The following is a 22,700-nucleotide window of genomic DNA, read 5'->3' on the forward strand; positions in this document are numbered from 1 at the left end:
GGGAAATCTCAAATCTCCATGCTGGTTCTAGCTTCCTGGGAGTATTTTGGGATTTTCCAAGGCTGGAATAATGAAGAACAGCTCTCATCCAGTATCCTTCTTCAGCTAAGGAAATTTCTGTCACAGAGGAATTTCTTCATCCATTAATAAACATGGAAAAAACCGAGATTTGTTACTGTAGTGTCCAAAATAGTAAGTTTTATATTTATAGTAACACTAGGTCGTTTGAAACTCAGACCTACTCCATGCTAAGCTCATATTTATCTTCAAGTGTGTATCCTTTGTAGGAAGAATGGAATTATTAGGTTATTGATCCTTGTTGTTTTTAAGAAAAATCAGCTGGAATTAATTTCCTTAAGTAACATGAAAATTACAGTTCACATGTTGTAATGAATAATGCCAAGTTGAATTACGTACAGTTCTTTCACTTCACTTACCTGATTTTGAACTTGCTGTGCTTTTGAGTTGGTTCTATTCAAGGTAAGGGATCCAGTTCTCTTTGTGGGAGGATATCGTTGTTATATAGACAAATAATTGTATTTCCCATGGTTGGTATTTGAAATGCATTATGGGCTAGAAAGAAGCATGTAAAATGAATGGTCTCCAAAATCAGTTTTTCCTTACTCCAACAGAAGAGTGTTTTCAAGGATCAAATGGAGCTGATGTTACAGAATCATGTGTTTCCCTTGTTCATGTCTAACCTGGGATACCTCAGAGCTCGAGTAAGTTCACCTGTTAGATCAATTCCAGTATTTGCCATGGTTCCTTCCTTTGCAGTTTGATTTTATTCTGAATGTTACTGAAAGAAATTAGGTAAATACATTGTAAAAATTAAAATAACATTCTTGTGCAGTATTTTTTCATAATTTTGATTTTAAAAATGATTTTTTGGTTAAATTAATTGATGGAAGGTCTGTGTTGTATTAATGTTCACCTCTTCAATCAAACTTGAGAATCTGAGCAGCAATTGTGGCCATGTTTCGTTAGCAGAGATGGCTGTGAAGAATAGGCAGGATTTTCACAAGTAGGTAATGTCAATTTGAATGTTGCTTGAAGAAAATCCCCAAGTGCCAATATCAGTCATGGACAAACAGTTTTCATTGTTTTTTTTTCTGATTTTATTTCCCTCAGAAGGACCAAAGCCTATGAACGCAAATATGTGCACACTGAATTTATTTTAATTTGGGAAAGTATAATAAAGAACTGTTTGAGTGCAATACCTGTGTTATATTTAATGAAAGAATACACCATAATTTAAGTGGGGAAAAAAAAAAAGCAATGCATGCAAACAGGGAGATAATATCAGTGGTTTTGACTCAGTTAAAAATTCTTAAAATTGACATAGTCCTTGACTTGCTTCTCTTTTTGCCTTGCAGTCCTGTTGGGTACTTCATTCATTCAGTGCTTTGAAATTTCACAATGAGCTAAACTTGAGGAATGCAGTAGAGCTGGCAAAGAAGAGCCTGATTGATGATAAGGAGATGCCTGTCAAAGTAGAAGCAGCCATAGCCCTTCAGACCTTAATAAGCAACCAAGAGCAAGGTATGTGACAGTGATTCATCAGCTGTACACACTGATCTGTTGATTTTTTGTCAAGATGAGGAAGTTGGTGGTGCAGATTTACCTAAACATTTCTGTCATTTAAAGACATAGATTTCAGAATATTTTATCATGTTTAGACAGATTCACTTGCTCATTATGTCCCAGAATTCCACCTTCAAGTTTTTATGGCACAAAAGAAGTTAGAATCAGCATGTTTGTTTTAGTAAATATCACTCATCTTTGGTTTTTTTTTAGTGAAGTTAAGGAGTGTGTATGTTTAAAAATGATCACTGCTTATATATGACAGCAAGTGTTCTCTCAAAACTGGATTTTTGCTGTAGGTAACATTTCAGTATTACACAATTTATTTACTCTGTCTACTAGTTATGGACTGTAAAATTGCCTTGGGTATGTTTTTTTGGCTTTTTTATTTCCTTAGTGAATTCAAATTAAAAAAACTTATTTTGTTCAAGACTAGTCAGCTATCTGGGAGTTTGGAAATGCTGTATATTTGTGTTTATGGATAGTTGATTTCACCTAGTTTCTTTTAGCCAAGGAATATGTGAAGCCTTATGTAAGGCCAGTGATGCAGGAGCTCCTGCACATCGTCAGAGAGACAGAAAACGATGATCTCACGAATGTAATCCAGAAGATGATCTATGAGTACAGCCAGGAAGTCGCTACTATTGCTGTGGACATGACTCAACACCTGGTAAGAGGAATAGTAAAATACCAGTCCAGTCAGAAGCACATGTGTAGTTTGGTAAACTTTTAATGAGCTCTGCTTGAAGTGCACACTGTTTAAAGTAATTGTTATGAGAGTCCACCTGTAGTATTTGCAGTATTTGTTTTTTTTTCTGTATGAAGCATCTTTAAAACCTGTAGATTTTTCAAAGATACTGATTTGTGTCACTGATTTTAATGAGCTGAGCTCTAACTATTTAGCATTTCAAATGACTTACTGTAGAATTCTAAAAAAAAAAAGGAGATTTTAATTTGCTATGTTCCCCTTTCAAAAGTAGCAAGCATATTTTTCAGTGCTGACAGCTCTTACAGATAAGGCATTGCTGCTGCTGCATTAACTGCCTTGGTTTTGAATGACAAATTAGAAACACGAGTTTGCTCTTGAATGTGCTGTTGTTTGGTTTTGTTCACAGGCTGAAATATTTGGTAAAGTACTTCAGAGTGAGGAATATGAGGAAGTAGAGGACAAAACAGTTATGGCCATGGGCATCTTGCACACAATTGACACAATCCTGACAGTTGTGGAAGATCACAAGGAGGTGAGATTTTCCTTTGTACTTTCCTCCCTTCGTTCATGACAACAAGCACTTCTGTGTGTGTCACATCGCTTGGCATGAACATGCGTTTACTGCAGCAGGATGGTACCAAGCCGTCTCAGAAAGATTTGAATCTAAAGGCCAGTTTACTTTTGTGACTTATTAATTGTTTAGCTTTCAACTTCAAGAGAATTTATGTCCCAAGAGTAAAATTATTAGCCCTTACTTGGTAAACACTTCATTAGAATGTGCTGGTTTTGGTTGGGGTAGAGTTAATTTTCTTCATAGCATCTAGTTGTATTACAGAATGTTAAAGTAGAATGAAAGAAGAAATATTTTGCATAAGGCTAGTTTTTTACAGTGATGACCCATATCTCTAGTTTACCCAGCAATTTCTTGGATAGAATTCCAATTCTATTGGGAATTGGTCTTTCAGTTGTGGTGCAATGTATGTCCACATATCACATGTTCAGAGTAAAGAGGCTCTTTCTGCATCAGAGAGATCTTATTTCATAATACTGTGATTGTAAATGCAGCATTTAAAGAATGATAAAAGCCTTTTTGATTTGAAGAACTTCTCAAACTGAATTAGTAAATATATTTATTTGATTGCTGTATTTCTAATTTTTTTTAAATAAACTGCTTTATATTTTTATTTCAGATCACTCAACAGCTCGAGAGCATTTGTTTACAGATCATTGGCCTTGTTTTGCAGAAACATGTTATAGGTATGTTTTAGAGATATGTAAAAAACATGTAAATTAATTATTGTTATCTTCCAGACCAGAATTTAATCTTTTTGTGTGTGTTTCTTTAAAGAAAAAAGTTATTACTTTACCACTGTAATTTGTTTCTCCTGATCTACTCATGCACATTAGTCAGATTGGCTATTGTGTTTTGGAGGTTAAAAGCTGAAGATGCTGTTCTGATTATTATTCTGGCTAATTGTGGTAAAGGACAATGTCTACAATTACTTTAGTCTCTTATGGACATCATCTGCAATTAAATTACTGCTTTATCAGTATGCTGGAGTAAAAGTTATGGTTTTGTGATAAGACCTTGCAGAAAAAAACAAAGGCTGAGAAAAAAATACATTTTTCAGTAAATTGATTAGAAGCATTGTCTTTAATGTTCTGCTGTATTTTTTTGGTGTGTTTTCTTGGTCTTTATAGTGGGAAACTGTGCATATTGTAACTGTAGCCAACAAAAGGCCTATCTGAAAGAATCTTTTACAATTTGTTTTATTTTTCTATGTATGATTTAGTTTCTAATTGCTGTCTTCTAGTTGTTATGTGACTCAGGACTCGGTTTAAGATTTCAAGGTACTTGCAAGTTAAATTTATTTTGTAAAGCATCCTGCTTCAAATTGTTTGTCTTTTGCAGAGTTTTATGAAGAAATTCTGTCCTTAGCCTTCAGCTTAACATGCCAGATGATTTCACCTCAGATGTGGCAGCTTTTAGGTGTTCTGTATGAGGTTTTCCAGCAGGATTGCTTTGAATACTTTGCAGGTAAAGTCACTTCTCTTCTAGTGATGCTTTCACTGTTTGAGAATTTTTCTCTAGAACCCACCCTGGTAAGGGTCCCTTCCATTAGTGTCTTGGTTTAAAATGATCATGTATTTGAGTCATGGCCTGACCGTCTGTTTAGTGTGGGAGTGTAACAGGAGATATTTAAGTAGGAGAAGCATGTTCAAATCTGTCAGTGTGATCAGTTGTTGTAGGGGTCCTGAACTCAGAGAAAGTTGAATATTCAAAGTTAGTGTGAAACTACAAATTAATTAATTAAAATGTAGTCCTATTCTAGTTCCAAGAATGCACCCTGCATAGTGCATTTTATTAAGAATTCTTCCAGAAAAGACTTTGGCAGAGTTTGAATTTCCAACCATATTCAAGAATCTAAGCTAATGAATTCTCCTTTAGGACTACCTCTCTGGTTATCCCTTTTTGTAATATTTTTCTCTTTTGTTCTCCCTGTTCTGCAGATATGATGCCTCTCTTGCATAATTATGTGACCATTGACACTGATACTTTACTGTCTAACCCAAAGCATTTAGAAATCATTTACTCTATGTGTAAAAAGGTAAGGCTTCTGATTCTTATTGTTGTACTTATCACTGGTACATAACAATCAGAGGAGCTGAGTGACCTGAACCTGCCATGTGGTAGTCAAGCATTTCAGAACTAAGTGAATTTTGGTCTTGAATCAGTTCTGAGCACATGCAACACCTTCACACTTTTTAAGTGACATGCTTTAAAAAAATTACATGCAAAAATCTGTGTGGGAGAAAGTTGCTGTTCATCTTGACTCTTCTATGAAGAGCTATTTTGGTAGGTAGGGAATTAATGAAGCCTCATTTCCTTGGGTTGTGTATCTTGCAGTTGGACTCTGTGATTGTCAGCTAAGGTGCGAACTCATTTGAAGTTCTTCCTACATTTATCTTCTTTCTCTTTTATGCTGAGTCTCTCATGTATAATAAAGCATGAGATTGTCCTGCAGTCCTCCTCTGATTTGGGGCATTAGTCTGTGTTAGGCATCTAGCTACTTGCTTATTTTTGAGAAACATAGAGTATTTGAATGTGAAAATTTCTCTTATTTTGTCTTGTCCTTGTTCTTTTGAAAGAAAATGGTCCTTGACAGTGACCATGAGGTTGAGATGAAGTGCTCAGTTTCATATGTATGTGCCTACACATAGAATGATTGCATACACCTTGTTCTTAATCAGAAACTAGCCTAAACATAGCACTTTGCTTTGTCAGGCTGTTAATTTGCTGTTAATCTATTAGAATTGAAGTGAAAAAATGGAAACACAATGTGGAAAACATCAGTGATTCTTATAAAAGACATTTCTTTCTAAAAAAGGGAAAGTGAGGATATATAAAGAATGTAGCATTCTTTAAGAACTACAGCAATTTCTTCTTGTTTTTAAAATTCACCTTTAGCCACTTATCCTTGTTTATATCTGTAGAGATGAATTATGTGTCTCAATTCATCACAAAATTTAGCATGAATACATATGCATATGCTGTGTAGAGATTTTTGGATGAATTCAGGTACAGGAGCACTTGCTTTCAGTGTTGTCAGTGACTACTGACGTAGTGGTTTCAGTTTGCTAATTTGAGTTTCCCGGCCAACGCACCAATTATGTAGTGGGTTTAGTGCTGGCCAAATGCTTATGCACCCACTAGAAATTATTTATTCATTTCTTGCTGTGAGATACGGATTAGGAGGAGGAGGGCAAAGCAGGCTCAAAACTTTAAAAGGTATAAAGAAAAAAAACTTTCTTAACTGTATTAAAAGAAAAAATGTTATGAAAAATCAGAATAAGCTTTCAGAATACTTTTCCTCCCCCCACACTCTCTTTTCTTTCCTACTGACAACGTAAGGAAACAAAACCTGGAACTTTCAGTCAATTTACCACCTCTATATTAATCTTTCTTCAGTCTACTTAGGGAGAGAAGTCTCTCTCCCCATGCCATGGAGACTTCTCTACAAGAAACAGTTCTCTAGTGTCTTCAATGTCACAGCGAATCAGCCGCCTCAGAGATAGAAGCCTGTTTGCCATGTGAAGGTCCCTTCCAATGCTTTGCAGCTTTCTTACAGTTGATTTTATGGGCCACGTCAACTTATTGGGGTGCTATTTTAAGGATGAGCTGTTCTAGCATAAAAGGAAATTTTTTCTCATCTATTTCTGGGAACAGGGGTTTCTTTCTTTTATTCCTGGGGCAAGGTTTCTCATCTCTCGTCTCTCTGTGTTCAAGATTCTGCTGCAATATCTGCTTACTTCAACACTGGTGCCTCTACTCACGGCTGTGGTTAGAATGCTCTATCCCTCCAATGTATTCCATGAATTACAGGGAAAAACAAAGTCTGATGTACCAAAAAATATTTCTTCACCATAGCCTCACAAAAGAATTTCAGTCTAAGACTAAGGCATCTCCTCAATCCCCTCCTGACTAGAATTTGACTCCACCTTTACTGACCTCAGTGTTCTATGTTGTTTTTCTCTACATGTCTTCACCCTTTCCTTTTCCTGATTCAGGAAAGAATTGGTGTTTATAGGTCCGTTTGTTCTCAAGCTTTATTAATTGAAACAGTTTTTTAAAAAGAGTTCTGCAGTGTTGAAAGGTTGATCTCATCTAGGCTCTGCGATTGAGGAATTGCTGTGTCTCTCGCTGCTGATCATGTGGTCCCCGCCGGCACTTTGCGAGTCACTGTGTGCCACCCCTGCGCCTTTCCTTCACACAGGGCCTGGAAAAAGAAAAAAACTGCTACTGCTGCTTTTGATTTTCTGTCTGCAGTGTAGCTGGCTAAAAGTGGCTAAGCAAACAAGGTCCTTTAGGAGTCATGCCAAGATGGCCCCGGCCACGCTGATTTTTAGCTGAGCAGTGCCAGCCACACGGCCACTCTCAGACCGGGCTGATGACAGCCAATCCTGGCCACAGCCACTTCTGGCCTCGGGGCTGGCCGTGGGGCCACTCCTGGTGCTGGTCCCAGACTAAATAAAGTTCATTTCGAGAGCCATGCTGAGACAGCCACAGCCGCACAGTGCTGCCCTGGCCTCGCTGATTTCCTTGGACATGCAGTTGCTCGCTGTGTTGGGATAGTCATGCTGGCATGGCCTGGCAGCAACAGAAATCTCAGCCTCGCCTCGCCGTGGGCCAAGCCAATTCCAGATGGGCTTGGGCCCAGCTGGTTACCTGTTCCCAGGCCGGTTACCTGTTCCCAGACCTGTTACCTGTTCCCAGGCCAGTTACCTGTTCCCAGGCCGGTTACCTGTTCCCAGGCCGGTTACCTGTTCCCAGGCCGGTTACCTGTTCCCAGGCTGGAAGCCAAGAGAGCGTTCCTGTGATTTTTGTCTTTAAATGTGCTTTTCCACAGAGGTGTATTCAACACTTTTAAGTGGTTTAACCATGTGTCAATCTCCAAACCTAGCCAGCTGATTAGCTCTGCCAGGTCCCCCCAGGGAACCATCCCCCCTCCCAACTGAAAACCCGACTTTGTTAAACCATAACAACTGATAAATTAAATTGTTACTCTGATTGTTAGGTACTGACAGGAGATGCAGGAGAAGATGCGGAGTGCCATGCAGCCAAACTCCTAGAAGTGATTGTCCTTCAGTGCAAAGGACGGGGTATTGACCAGGTGATAATACATATTGAACAGGTTTTCTCTTTTACTGCTTTCTAACGATCCATGACTCCTGAGAGAAACAGCTGGAATTAGAGAATTTGAGGGAAATGTAAGGTGGGGAGAAAGACATAAAGAAGTAAATGAACTCAGGAAAGTTTGTAAGGTTTTGGTTTTGAGACAAGATATTAATGGGCATGACCACAAAATGGATATGGACTAAATTATAAGGATATGGTATGTTGTGCAAGATTGTCCTTTTTTGCTATCTCTTAGTAAATTTTCCCTTTTGATGCAAAACACACAGTTAAAACTATGGTGACTGAGTGGTTAAGTGTATATATCCAACTGATGTTGTTTCTCCAACCTATAGGAACTTTTTAATGTTTTAAATTATTTACTGCATTTGGAAATGCAGATTTTTTAGTATGGCTGGGTTGTGATTGCAGGGAGAAATATAATCACAATTTTCCAGAGTTTCTTAGAACGCTTTTTTAGAAAGTAGTCTTTTTCCTGTTAAAGACCAAATTTTGAACTCATGTAATGAGCCTAAATTACCTTGACGTATCATGTTTAATGTTGTCACAGTGCAATCCATGGACTTCAGTGATACATTTTCATTTAATTTCAATGAAACTGATATAACTTTACTAGCGTAAATCTGAAGTAATTGAGGATTAAAATGTTCTCTGAAAGATTTTATTTTTATAGGAAATCTGGAAGAGTTTAAAGTGAATTCAATGCATATGCATTGAAATAAGTATGTGGTGGAAGGCTTAATTGAGCTGTACATCTCTGTGAATTAAAATGGTTGCAACTGAACTGAAACTCATAAACAAAAACTTTCATAATGCTTCCCAAATTTTTGTAAAGTATACATTTGTCCATTGAAATATGTATGTGTTTAGAAGATGTTTATTTCATTGTTTAGAAATTGGTGCATGTTTGCTTTTATCTGAATAAACTAGTTTTAAACTTTTATAAAAAGTTTAACATCACTTTATGTTTATTAGGAAAAACTTCTTGTGTTACAGATCTAGATAGTTTAATTTCTAATGCGTGTTAGTTTTGAAAGTGTTTGGTGTCTTTAAAGATGAGAATGTCTAAGTTTTTTTCTTCCTAAATGCTAGAACAAACTCCACCAAATGGCCCCAAATATTCTCTCTCCTCTGTGCTCAGAATAACATTGCAATTTTTAGCTCAGAGAAGAGCTGTTTTGGGGAAGGTTTATAAGCTTGTGATCAGAGGCTAGAAAGTGAGGAGAATGTGTTCCTTGGTTCTATACCTGAACTTCAGATAACTCAGGACATTAATTCTAGTGAAAGTATTATACAATTTTGTATAATCTGGCAACATGTCTAATGACTGTTTTCTTTTATTTTTTTCCTTTTCTATTTTTTCTCATTATATGGCCAGTGTATTCCCCTCTTTGTGGAGGCTGTTCTGGAGCGCTTGACTCGAGGAGTTAAAACAAGTGAACTTCGTACCATGTGTCTTCAAGTTGCCATAGCTGCACTCTACTACAATCCTGACCTCCTTTTGCACACCTTGGAGAACATCAGATTTCCACACAATCCTGAGCCCATCACTGCACAGTTCATAAACCAATGGATGAATGACACAGACTGTTTTTTTGGGCAAGTATTGAGGGTTGTTTTTTTTACAATATTTGGAATTGGCCAGCTGATTTTCAACAACATGTTAACTCTCTATCCAAAACACTGTGTACGTACTTTCTGTTCTGTATTTTGTAAGTTATTTTTAACTGCTCCATTTAATTAAAAAAAACATTACTCTTTCCAGTGAACCCACCTCTAATTTTAAATGAATTTTCACAATCAACTTGCATGTTTATCATTTTGCTATTGGCTGTTTAGTATACTGCTGAACTTAAACGTCACTGTGACCTCCCTTGAATGTGTGTGTGCTGTGCTGGTGTGCACTCAGGCAGGAGTTGAGCATTTGTGAAGTTAATGAAGGGGAACAAAGTCTGTCATCACCTAGCAAAGCATGCACTTGATGCTGAGCAGAGGTGAAGGCCAGTGCTTGCCTCTCAGCTGAGATGTGGTGTCTTAACTGTGAGATTCAAATCCACTTAAGGGCAAAGCAGACAGATGTAGTTAGCAGCTACCTCTCACCTTCCTGCTTGAGTTTTGTTTTGTTACTGACATCTGCCCTCAGGTGCATGATGGATAGGCTTAGGTCATGTCTGCCTTAGGTTACTTCTTCCACATCTTGTGGTAATATTATTGTTAACTACTAAATTATTTTTATATCTATATACCAGCTTTAGAAAAGGGCAAGATATTTTAGGATTTCTGCGTAGCAATTTTCTTCTATGGCTGAAGCGAAGTTCTTGAGCTTCATCTCTTTGTACTTTCATTTTTTTCTGCCACATGTCACATGCTGAGTGCATACAGAGATGATAGGAAAGAAGATATTCCCTACGGATGGTAAACTGAAAGTGATTTATAGCCTGAAACAGTTCATCCTGGAGCATTCAGTGAGAAACTAGTCAGATTCAGAGAGGAAAAATGTTGAAGGTCTGACTAGGCTCCAATCTCAAATAGTACTGTGAGCTACAGCATAATTTTCAATTCTTCTGTGTTGCTCTTCAAAAAGCATCAGCTACTGAAACTACTGTTCAAATAAACTTATATTTGGAGTTGAGACAAAGGTTAACAAAGCCTGTGAAAATGAAAAGTTAAACATGCGGTTGTCAGACCTGTCATTCTGCTCAGACTGCTCTTGAATGGCAGCAGAGGATTAAAAATCTCTCTCTCTGATCTGCTGCTACCAGCAGAGAAATAATTATCTGTAATATTGCTTAAATCTAAAAGTCACTCTCCCTTCTGTGCTGTCTCCGCACTTTGTGGCTCCAGGTGTAGGGTAGGGCTTTTGCAGTAGTACTGCTGATGAGGCACTGTGATGTGCTGTAAGGGGCTTCTTCCCTTTTCCCCAGGAGAGCACTGCTGCTAGCAGACCATTTGTTTTCTTATGAGTATTAAAGGAGCCCCAGATTCAGAGGCCTAACTGAACAGGAAAAGACAGAAGTGCAAAAAAAAATTTAGTGTTCTTGAAACCCTTTCTTGAGTTCTCCCCTAAGTAGTTCATGTCTTTGTCAGAGAGCAGTGGGCACCGTTATTTGTACAGTGCTCTTTCTCATCAGCTGCTATTTGCTGCTTTGGTTTACACTTAGCTTACTTTCCATTAAGAGGCAGTTTTAGGTCCAGATTCAAGTCATTTGGTAAACTCACAGATCCTAGAGAAACTGGACCAAAGATCAAAGTAGATGCACCTCCAGATGTGGTGGTGCAAGGCCGGGTGAATCTTGCTGTCATTTCTTTGCCAACCATGCAGTAAACCTGGAATATGGTGGTGACAGTGGCAGTTCAAGATGCTTTGTCCACATAAATCTCACACTCTTATGTGTGGACACTCCATCTTTGGAAGTGTTCAGGGTCAGGCTGGATGGGGTTTTGAGCAACCTGATCTAGTGGAAGATGTCCCTTCCCATGGCAGAGGGCTTGGAACTAGATGACTTTTAGGGTCCCTTCCAACCCAAACCATTCCATGATTCTGTGTCTTTCTTCTGTTCCTGTGAAGTCTTAGTTCCCATAGATCCTGCTCTGCCAGCTGTAGGGTTTTCATGGCTGCACATGCTCAGGCTGGAGCCAATGGTGTTTGCCAAAAGAATGCAGTATTTTGGAGCACCACATGTGAACACATGAGATGGAATCCATGGAAAAAATGGAGGGGAAAAGCAGTTATGGTATGATAAATAGCTGTTCTACCATGTTATTATAACTACTGAAACTATTGAAAAAGTATTACAAAGTCGGCATATTAAAAATTAGCCAGGCAAGGAGTACTCAGAACTCCTTGTAAGACTGCATAAATTCAGTATGTCATAGAGGATATTGCATATCTGTAGTTGTGTGCTGACAGTGCCTATATGCCACAGGATATTGTATTTATTTCTAAATGTTTTCTACAATAACTTCACACTGGAAAGCCTTTTGCAGAAACATTTGCTTCTTACCACTTTCTACCTTTTTCCTGACAGCTGAGGTTTGGTTGAAATTTCTGCATGACTTATGCTTATTCTTATACTAAAAATTCTTCTATGGTAACTAGGGTGAAAGGAAAATCTCACTTGCTTCAAAAAAACCCTCAGTAAATGATTTGGGGTTTTTTGAAGCTAAATAGAGTTATATATTTTATAGGAGTTTGAATAGTTATAAATGCTAGGATTCTCAGAGTTGCACATAAAAGTCCCAGTTTTATGTTGGTTCCAACTTTGCAACTAGAAGGAAATGGCTAATTATTTGCAGTTTGTCCAGGAATTGTATTGATGTAGTAGAAAGAAACTTGATTATCACATAAAGGAGCACAGCAAACCAGTAAAAGGAAAGGCTTAGCGATTTTTCTCTGAAATACTTTCAGTTTGGTTTAAAATACAAAAGATTTTAAAATCCTTTGTGCTGTATTAAAAGAAAGTGTGTTAGCAAGAAGAGGTCCTGCAGATTATGAGGACCACACACAGCTTGTTAAAAATAGACTTGGCTTGGAGTTGTGCATTGCAGTGCTGTGTGTTATGTGTTTAACACTCCAGGTTTGATAAACCACTGAGGAATAAGCAGAGTCCTTGATTGTTAGGGAGGGCTATTGTGTGCTTCTGAGCAAATAAGTACAGATCTCAAAGCACAAATTACTAAGGAGAATCATATCCAGGCTCCCTTGAGCAGATGGAAGGGTGCTGAAATAATGAGCCTTTTGATAGCAACGGAATGGTCCTGAAGCCATTCTTTGCTATTATGAAAATATATAAAACTCTATTTTGCTTGTTCAGTCCTAGGGGTCCTTAATACAGCTGGGGCATAGTAGAATACTGAACTTCAGTCAAGGCAGATGCTTTTCCTGCTGTTGTCTCTGCTGGCAGGTGAAAGAAAAGTCTCCTTCTGGCTCAGGTTCAGTAAAGATGGCTCAATGCCTGAATTTCTGCTGTCCTGTAAGGCCTTCTAATAACTTCCATATTCTGCAGGCATGTTCATTCTTGCAACTTCTCTGTGTAGCAGCTTTAAAGTGGAGGATGACAAATATGCTGTGGGTTTTGGTCATTTGGGCTGTTTCCCAATGATGACTTCCTTTCAAACAGAAGGACTTCATTCTTGTACTTTGATTTGCTGTCCCAAAATGATAATTTAATATGAAGCTAAGCCATTAATTACTAGGATTTTTTTAAAAAAAATTTTACTGTTGCATTTTGCAATTGGCATTGTGAAATGGTAGCTTTGTCAAAGGTATGATAAAAAACAGTGCTGAGTTGTTAGTTTACTCTGATGCACGTGGCTGAAATTGCTTCTTTGGACATTTGGATCCTGAAGAAATTTCATGGCTTCCCAATGTTGAGATGCAGGTTAGAAATCTTCTGCATAGATTACAGAGCTTTTGTCACACTTGGTTGACAGTGCTGACAAAAAGAGGAGGTAGAGAATTGTTTTTCCATTTGTACTTGCACTACGGACAGCTCTCCAAGTAACAGCTATCCTTCAATTATATGTAGCATTATCTTTAGCTTGGCTTTTGGTCTACATAGTGTTGGCATGAGAGCAAACGGCTTGTTTTCAACATGCAGGAGTAGGTAATTTCAGCTGAGAGGAGTAAGGGATTTATGGTTGTTTTTTTTTTTCATGAAGGCAGACCCTGTTCCTCTATCTCAGTTTCCCTTGCTGGTTTGTATGCCCTTTTTTGTGTCCCATTCCATCTGAAAATAAAGGATTATGGTTACAGGGACTCTCTGTTCCTGCTTGCACTTTCGTGTTTTTCAACACATGTAACTAAGCAGCCAAACCCAGTGTGACAAAGTGTGTCATTTGATATGCTGGTTGACTTTGTTGTTCTCGGAAGGTCTGCTGGGATCATAATGTTCTGCATGGTCATATATAATTTATTTCTCTTGTCAGCTACTCTTGAGAATGAATCACTTCAGTAAATCCTAACAGGACTAACAACGTGGGAGGTGTCATGAAATCCCTCCAGATCTCTAACCTTGTTTAAGCACAAGTAAAGTTTAGAAAGCTGCAATACAGGATCACTTGTGCTGCTTAAAGGATATAATAGTTCAGTAGCTTAATAGTTCTATAGGAACTTTGGTAATGAAATGCTAAGCACTTAAAAGCTATATTTCTATAGCGATTTTAGAAGTGGTGGATTGAGCTGGTTGTTGCCCTGTTAGCTTTACTGCAGCCTGTGGTACCCATCTTTTTTCTTCTCTCTCAACTTGTATTCTCTTCATGCCAATGTAAAACTGGTTCAGTAGTGGAAGTATCCTAAGAGTTTAGAGGATGGCCATTTTCTGCCAGCTCTGGATGTTTGCTTGGTTTCTCTAGGTTTTGCTGGCATTACTTGTCCTGCAGAAGGCTTGCAGAGAAGGTGTCAGCATTAAATTGAATAGTTCAAGCAAAAAAAGCTCCTCTCAAGCCCATAATAACAGAATTCTGTAATGTTAGCTTCATGTTGAATACTTCTGATGTTTCCTGTAAAGGAGAACCAAAGAGTATCTGCAGAGGCATTTAGAGATTTTTTTCTATCCTGTTTGCAGAAACTTGTGTTTCTGAAGTGAAAATCAATACTTATGTTTTAGAGCATAGGTTCTTACCTACTTTCTTGACTATGGTCACACAAAAATCTTTCTTCTACTAATTCCATTTATTTCTTTCCCTTCAATTGTCTGCAGTTTGTTTTACTGGAGGTCTACTCATTTGCAAGTTCCTAGTTTGAGTATACTGCCAGTTATTCTCCATAGGATGGAATTATTTCCCTGCTTTCACCAGAGTTAGCAATGTGTCTCAAGTTAGCATTAGAAATTGTATATTGAAATATGTATAAGACAGCCATTCTGATGGACTTCTCATAATTTAACTACAGCTACCCCTGGGGCATTCCATAAATGCACCCTGCCATTCAATGCATTCCCGCTTATCAGTGCTCTTCTCTAATAGTTTTTGCCAGTTTCCATCCCTGAAACAGTACTGCTATCAAAGCCAAGGCAAATTAATTTTCCATCCTATTTAATAATGATAATCTGTATCAAATGCTTTATTGAAGATAGTCTACATAATTATTAAACATTTATTTAGCATCACAGATTTTGCATTTGGTAATCAGAAAAAGTTGCTCCAGGAATTTGACCAGTGCTTGAAAGATGTTTAATTGTTATTGGATGAGTACTTTACAGTGGGAACTGTGCATTCAGAAGGAAGAAAATAGTTTGTGTAGGATCTTTGAACACAGACTTTGAACATGGGAGAAGACAATGTCTCAGAGGCTATGTCAAGCACCAGGATTTTAATGTTCTCTATATATTCTTGCAGTGAAAATCTGTTTTTTGTCTGACAATTGTGCCTTGTTTCAGACTCCATGACAGAAAGATGTGTATAATAGGACTAAGCATCCTAATGGAATTGCAGAACCGACCACCTGCAGTGGATGCTGTGGCTGCCCAGATTGTTCCTTCAATCCTCCTCCTCTTCTTGGGCTTAAAACAAGTTTGCGCCTCACGAGAGCTCACAGAACATGAGGATCATGCTAAAGATGAAAAACACTTTACAGAAGATAATGGTAAAATCTCCCCTTTTCACATTGTGGATTTTGTCTGGATTTAATTTAAAGGGGGTAAGAAATTGCAGTTCGTTTTTAAGACTCATTAGTCTGCTGAAAATAGCTCGGCTTACTGGATGCTTGAAATACCATCTTAGGAGTTGATTTTTCCTCCCAAAGTGTAATCAAAATGTTTCAAGCTAACACTTTGTGGAAGGGTAGTATTGGTTCAAGAGTAACTTGCAGGTGTACTCTTCTGGGTTGTGAATATGCCCTGTTTTCTCACATAGGTGGCAGCAGTTTGGCAGGACTCCACTAGGTATATGCTTGCTTCCTGGAAAGAAGCTGTTCCACTACACAACTGTTTGAAAGACCTTTTTGATTGAATTTTGGAGGAGATCCTGGCAGGTCTTCTTTGTCCAAATGGAAAGGTGTTTCCAGAGTGGGGTTTGAGACAGCTTAGGTTCCTTGAGTACACAGGCCTATAACCTCTGTGTCTGCCAGAAGAGAAAAAGCATCAAAGAATGATTTACAGAGGGAATTGTGGGGAGGGAATTATGCACAACATTGCAGGCAAATGTGTTTGACAAGGAGGAGATGTTTTGAGGTCTGAAAATTAGATTGGATGTAAGCAGATTATGCAATCCACTCACATTTGATCCACTCATGGTTGTTCTGTAATGGAATCACAGAATTCTTCTCAATACATTGGAAGGCAGTATGGAAACAGCACAGGAATGTTCATATGTCTGTCCTGTGATTCAGTCCCTGCTTGCTGCATCTATAGTCATCTTTATTCTTTCTAAACCGTTAACACAGGAAGAACTGCAGGTTTGGGAATGAAGGTTTTGGGTTTTTTTAAATCTTGATTGTAAGTCAGAAATACTTTTCCTTAAGTAAGGAAGAGCAGTATTTCGAATTGTAGGTTGTAGTTGCATTTCATTCAGGGCGTCATAATTTCATAAGCAGAATGGAAGGTAACACAAACTTAATGTGTTGGTTTAAATTGTTCAAATAAGGCAACACTCAAGAAGAGAAGGCAGACAGTTGGTCTACAGATGGATTTCTCATGGTTTTATGTATATTTGTGAATTCTGTGCAAGTCTCTGTAATTTAAAAAGCAGAGTGGTGGACCATTTTGTGGAAGACATTTCCTCAAAAATTTTGGACCCTATAATTGCACAATGACTGCATAAATGAAAGAAGCAAAAAGAGGGCTGTTTCACATTCCTCAGGTCTGCATGGAAACAGAAGTTTAATTGATCTTGAATGTAGGAAATGTTTTAAGAGCTTAATTTTTCTAAGATTTTGGGGAAAGGGTGTTAACAGATGGTCCCCTTTCCAGCCAAAACCTAGATTTACTAATTGTTTTTAATTCTTAAGTCATTGTTTCCTTCTAGTTTCAGACTTTGTTTTACAAAACATATCAATGCTTTTCCAGAAGAGATACCTAGCGATGAGGATGAAACAAATGAAGTGAGCCAGGCAATGCAAGAGAACCATGGTGGAGGAGGAGGTGGCAGTGCTGGAGGTGGAGAGGAAGAAGATGAAGATGATGATGATGATGATGACTGGGATGAAGATGCATTGGAAGAGACTGCTCTTGAAGGGTTCAGCACACCTCTTGACCTTGAAAATGGTGTTGATGAATACCAATTTTTTACACAAGCACTTCTAAGTATGTGTTTGCTGTTTGGTAGAATGACATAACATGATGAAATAATTTGGAGATGTTTGTGGTCATCACTGGGGAAAACCCTTTTCTTTGTTATGAGTAATAGTTTAGATTGCTGATACTGTAAAATGTGATCTTGCTTTCTAATGTTAGTCCTACAATTTTTTTGGCTTACTAGTGCTGCAAAAAACAAATGGTAGCAAATATAGTCAAAGATCAATTCTCTTCACCTTCTTCCTCAGAATTTTTCAATCACAGCCTAAATAAGTGGGCCTTGGTCACTAGAGGGACTCCTATATAGAGAAATATTTGTCACCTTCTAGATGTTAATTGAGAAATTATTTTCTCCCTTTCCTGTTTCACAAATCCTATTGCTTTTAGTTTTCACATGAGTTTTAAATGAGAAGATTCAATTCACATTGGTCATGAATAATGGCCCCATGGTTAACTTTCTGTTTCAGAAAGCAGAGGATGTAATTAAGTTCCCTAAAATGGATTGCCTCTGTTAGAGTGGGAATTCTGTGCAAAGAAAACTGACAGGAATACTGATCTTGTTTTGCAGTGCAGATTCTGTTTTAAAACCAACCAGAATTTCTATGTGTTTTATTTTGTTATTCTGAAATGAACTTGTATTCAATCTTACAATGACTTTTCCTCCATTGCTGCCCTGACAGCGGTGCAGAGCCGGGATGCAGCCTGGTACCATTCCCTGACTGCACCGTTGAGTGAGGATCAGAAGAAACAGCTGCAGGAGATTTATACATTAGCAGAGCACCGGAGAACTGCTGCAGGTGAGTCACTTCCCTGGGCCCCTTTCAGCTGTTGCAGAGATGTTGGAACTGCTTCTAATCTGTAACAACAACTTCTGTGCTAATTAACGTTTTCTAGGAAGCGTGAGCAGGATATCATGATTACATTATTCCTTGCCTGGAAGTGTGTGTTATTCAGAGTAAGTTTACTGTTGTTTCTAATTAATTGCCTTCTCATTGACTTCTGCTGCTGTTTGAATAGGGTAGGAAATAGTTTTACACTATCTGACATTTGAATTGAAGAACAAAATTAAGGCAATATCTATCTGCAGACAGACATTTGATGAAGATTACTATCAATTATTACGTGTTTAAAAGTTTTCTAACTTTTTAACTACTTATATTGCCTTTTCAGTTAGTGTGAAGTTTTAGATGTATAGAAAGCGTGCATCATGGAAAATAAATTCAGACTTAATCAAAAAGAATGCAGAATAGTGGAGCATAGACTGATTTGGTAAAGGATTAATTGCTCAACTCTGTTATAGAGGTGTGCACATTTATGCCTTTAGAGAAAACCTGAGTGTAATTTATTCCTGTCATTGCATTTAGGGAATGAAATTTTGACTTGGCTCTTGACTGAGAGTTTTTTCCATAATTTTACATTTGTAGCTGAGCTGTATTGCCTCTGACAAAGGTGTTCTCTATAGACTATTTTTCATATCCTTTTTCTTTGAATTCTAGAGACTAAGACAATAGAACAACAAAGTGGCTACACATTTGACAACAAAGGACTGATCACAGCATTTAATTTTGCTGGAAATACTCCCGGTGGCAACTGAAGGATCAGCTACAAAGGTCAATGGGAAGGGTCTCATCATTACATTTTCTTGAAATCATCGTGACTTCTGAGTGATAGGGGAGGGTAATTTAATGCTGCTGAAGGTTTTCTGGAAAATAGCGGTGTGCTTCCCCCACCAGAATGCTCTTTCTAACCAGCTACTGTAATGTACAAATTCTTGTGGTGTTTTTAGAATTTGATGGACTGAAAGGAAACTTTTGTCCTCAAGGAACCTGGATGACCGGGAGGGGCCAGGCTGCATCTAATTGAGTTGCACTTCTCAGGTTTTTGCTGTGCAGAATTGATAGATTCATATGGATAACAGTGCCTTCTGTTGTACATGGATTGCCTGAACAAATGGATTTTGGAGTGCATTATAATTTTTTAAGTGTAAGGACATTTCTTGATACACTGTAAGCCTTGGTTCCATGTTTTCCAATCACCTGCTTTTTACTGCTCAGTTTAATGGTTTGTTGGTTGCATACAAATTGCTGGGTTCAGAATATTAGCACACCTTCCCTATTTGGTGCAGACCAAATGTGTAGAGGGAGGTGTCTGTTGGACTTACAAAGCATACACTGCTTATGTCAAAGGGTCTTAACAAAATGGCAGATTTTCCCTTGATGCAGTAGTCTTAAATTATTTCTCTTAGCCATGAATTCAACTCAAGTGAGTTGCAATGGCTTGCCTGGCAGGTGGCTACTCTAAATCTACATCAGTGTTAGCACTTGCCTGGACAAGTGGTGTGGCCCTCTTATGTAGAATGTTCTATGTGACAACTTATTTCTGCTATTATTGATGAATATTGGATTATACGTGGGATAATCTCTTCTGGTTTTATTAATTCATTACCATTCCAGTGGTAGAACTGAATAATGTGGTACAAAATATTTCCAATATTTTATTTATTTTGGTAGAAGAAGAACAGCTTCAAACTTACTTCTTACTATTACACTCTCTGATTGTATTTCTGGTCTGCATTGCAGTTGGTTATTCTTGTTCCATGCTGAAATTTCTTTACCTGACAGATTTTTTTCCTAAATTTTGAAGACTGGTTTTACCAGTGGAGGTTTAGATTAGATATTAGGAAAAATTTCCTAACGGGAAGGGTGGTCACACATTGGGACAGGTTGCCCAGGGAAGTGGGGAAGAATCAACATCCCTGGAAAGTGTTTAAACAACACACAGATGTGGCACTTAGGGACAGGGTTTAGCAGTGAGCACAGGGTTAACAGTTGTACTTGATGATCTTAGAGGTCTTTTCCAACCTAAAGGGTTCTATAGAACAAGGTATTTGTGGAGAAGTTCATTTAGAGAGGAAGTGATAGCAGTACTAATTTGAATAGGTGCCCTTCCTTTAGGTCTACTGGGATTGCAGTGGTGTAGCAAAAAGTGGAAGGGGTGCTTTAGAATGTGAACTTTGGATTGAGATAAAATGTTTAGACCAGATTTTGTCTCTATGTGTTAATTTCTTTATGATTTAAAAATATTCACCAATCAATTTTAAACACATACTAATAATCTATTTCTTTACAGCAGTGTCCCAAATAAAAAGTCAAAGCCTTTCCCATACCCCATCAAATTTTCCACAGCTACGGTAAATTACAGACTGCTCACCCTGTGCAGTGCTGAAGCTTACATTTTGTCATTCTGGTTGTGTCTCATAAATCTGAAGCACTCTGTGCCTTGGTTTCTGGAAAAGGCAAGAGGATCTCTGCCTGTTCTTTCTGGAATTTTCCTAGCCTGACAGCTATGGGGCAGAATGTTCCCTACGCTTTCCTGTTTCCTGTACCTTTGTGTCAGACTCTAAGGCTGTTTCACTGCTGCTGCTCCTTCTTTCTTTTTTTTGCCTTCCTCTCCCAAGCAGCTACAGAGTAAAGCTGGCCTGGTTCACTGGTTAGGTTTTTCACTAATGCTTAGTTAATAGCAACAGTGAAAATGTCTCGTTTGCAGGCCTGTTGTACATGTGGAAAATTGTGAGATTTCCAGGGTCCGTATTTCCAAAAAGGTACAGTCTGTTGAGCTGCATTGGACAGGCTCTTTAAGGTCAAGGAGCAGAGGGCCAGGATATCCTTTATTTTAAATGTCTGGTTATGAAAATTACAGATTGCTTGCTAATTTAGGCATGGGGGTGTATTGACTGAGAGAGTAAGTAGGAAAGCAATACATCCAGTTTGTTGGGGAATTTATCAGAAACCACAGAAGTTTTTAAATCATTCACAAATTAAAGAACCATTTTTTGGAAGTTAAGGGCACTTCCAACTTCTCTCTTACCTGTCAATTGAAGTTATGTATTAGGCAGGTAAACTGTTTAAACCCTTTATTACTTTATTAAAAGAAAAAAGATTTTCAAGCTGGGTTTCTTTCGAAGTCCATTTGCCTTCTCTATACTGGCATGCAGAGTAGAAGATGAATTTATTTTTCTTCTGCTAATGAGGTTGCTTGCACAGTCACAGGTAATATTTAGGAGTTGATGTGTTCAAGGTAAAATCTGCTTTTGCATAGCATCATCTTGGTGTCACTCAGCTGAACTATAGCTGCTCCCTAGTTCTGCTTCTTGTATACTTTTCAAATCAGCTGTCAGGAAAATTTCATCCAGATGTTTCATACAAGAGTTTAATCAGCAGTGTGGAGTCGGGAATCTTTGTTGTCTATTTCGCAGTAGGGTCAGAGATGTCTGAGGGAATGGCATGTAAAAAGGTTAAATGCCTTTCCCTTCCCAGAAGATTCATGAGCAAATGTTTCTACTGGCAAAAGCAAATGTTAATTTTTTATTCCTTTTTTTTGAAAAGGGTTTCCATCCAAAAAGATTTATTGGGCTCTGGCCTCCACTTTAACATATGGTTCTCTTTTAACATGATAAATACCCATTTGTACATGATCATGAGTAGGTAATGGATTTTAGGTGTTTCTTTCTGAGCTGTGTCCAGCTTTGTACTACATTAAAGGGAGAGTAACACAAATGTGCATTTATTGTCTCACTTTGAAGAGGTAATCGTGGAATATCAGATACCAGCACTGCCAACCAAGCATGATGTATTTGCTATGGGAATGACAGAATCATGAATGTATTGCAAAATAAAACAAAGGCTGATAACTGGTGAGTTATGTTGCCCCCTGCCCATGTTCCCAAAGTGTAAAGATGATCTGTGTGGGCACCACAGTGGCTTTACATAGGAAATTAGTGTTATGGAGGTTATAATCATAGCAAATGTGAACTTACATAAGCTGCTTTTCCAGATAAAATTAACTGATCCTGGGTGTTGAACTGCATATGCTGTTTTGTCACTTGTAAAAGGAAAATAAGAATCACCAAGTGTTTTGGCTGCCTCTTTTTGCTGTCTCTCTTTCAGCATTGAAGTACATTGCTTTCTTTCATTACAAAGTGGAATCTTTAATCACAATGGCCAGCTCCAGGAAGAGTGCAGAATATCAAGCTGAGGAAAAGGTTAAAAAACCTCAAACCCCAACAACCCCCCAAAACCCACATGTGCACAATCTGACTGAAATGAATGTGCTTTGGGAGTGTTAAGTCAAAATATTTGAAGAATGTCACACAAAATGATACTGTGAGATTGTTTTCTTTAGGGAAAAAGGCTGCCTGTGTGGTGTCAGGGAGTCATGAAATGCTGTGCTTTAGGACATGCCCTTTGCCTGTGAAGTCCTGGCAGTTTGTGACTCTGGATTCCATCATACATTGTAGAGGAGAGATGGTAGGACAGTAGAGGATTTTTTTTTTCTTACTACAAAGCCAGAGTCTGTCTTGAGATTGTTCTTGAGCCAAAGGAATTGTAGAAAACATGAATGATTAACTGTTGTGTTTCCAGAATACTTTTCTGTCTTTTTCTTCCCTCCTTTTCTTCTTTTGTCAGCCACAATGTTATTG

At 38.1% G+C, this 22,700-nt stretch overlaps 1 protein-coding gene across 1 annotated transcript in view; it reads left to right on the forward strand.

Moving 5' to 3' along the window:
- LOC131591530 (importin-8-like) overlaps positions 1-21,777 on the forward strand; it is a 46,016-nt gene extending 24,239 nt beyond the window's left edge. Inside the window, exons 13-25 of the mRNA XM_058862338.1 lie at positions 633-722; positions 1,377-1,542; positions 2,094-2,254; positions 2,700-2,825; positions 3,484-3,550; positions 4,206-4,331; positions 4,805-4,902; positions 7,870-7,965; positions 9,367-9,587; positions 15,368-15,573; positions 16,994-17,230; positions 17,902-18,018; positions 18,718-21,777. Of these exons, the coding sequence (XP_058718321.1) occupies positions 633-722; positions 1,377-1,542; positions 2,094-2,254; positions 2,700-2,825; positions 3,484-3,550; positions 4,206-4,331; positions 4,805-4,902; positions 7,870-7,965; positions 9,367-9,587; positions 15,368-15,573; positions 16,994-17,230; positions 17,902-18,018; positions 18,718-18,815 (1,809 nt within the window). The 3' untranslated portion in view covers positions 18,816-21,777. The remainder of the gene's footprint in view (positions 1-632; positions 723-1,376; positions 1,543-2,093; positions 2,255-2,699; positions 2,826-3,483; positions 3,551-4,205; positions 4,332-4,804; positions 4,903-7,869; positions 7,966-9,366; positions 9,588-15,367; positions 15,574-16,993; positions 17,231-17,901; positions 18,019-18,717) is intronic.
- Positions 21,778-22,700: the final 923 nt, after the last annotated feature.

This window comes from Poecile atricapillus, chromosome W, assembly GCF_030490865.1.
Source record: "Poecile atricapillus isolate bPoeAtr1 chromosome W, bPoeAtr1.hap1, whole genome shotgun sequence".
In the NCBI taxonomy this organism is placed as follows: domain Eukaryota; kingdom Metazoa; phylum Chordata; class Aves; order Passeriformes; family Paridae; genus Poecile; species Poecile atricapillus.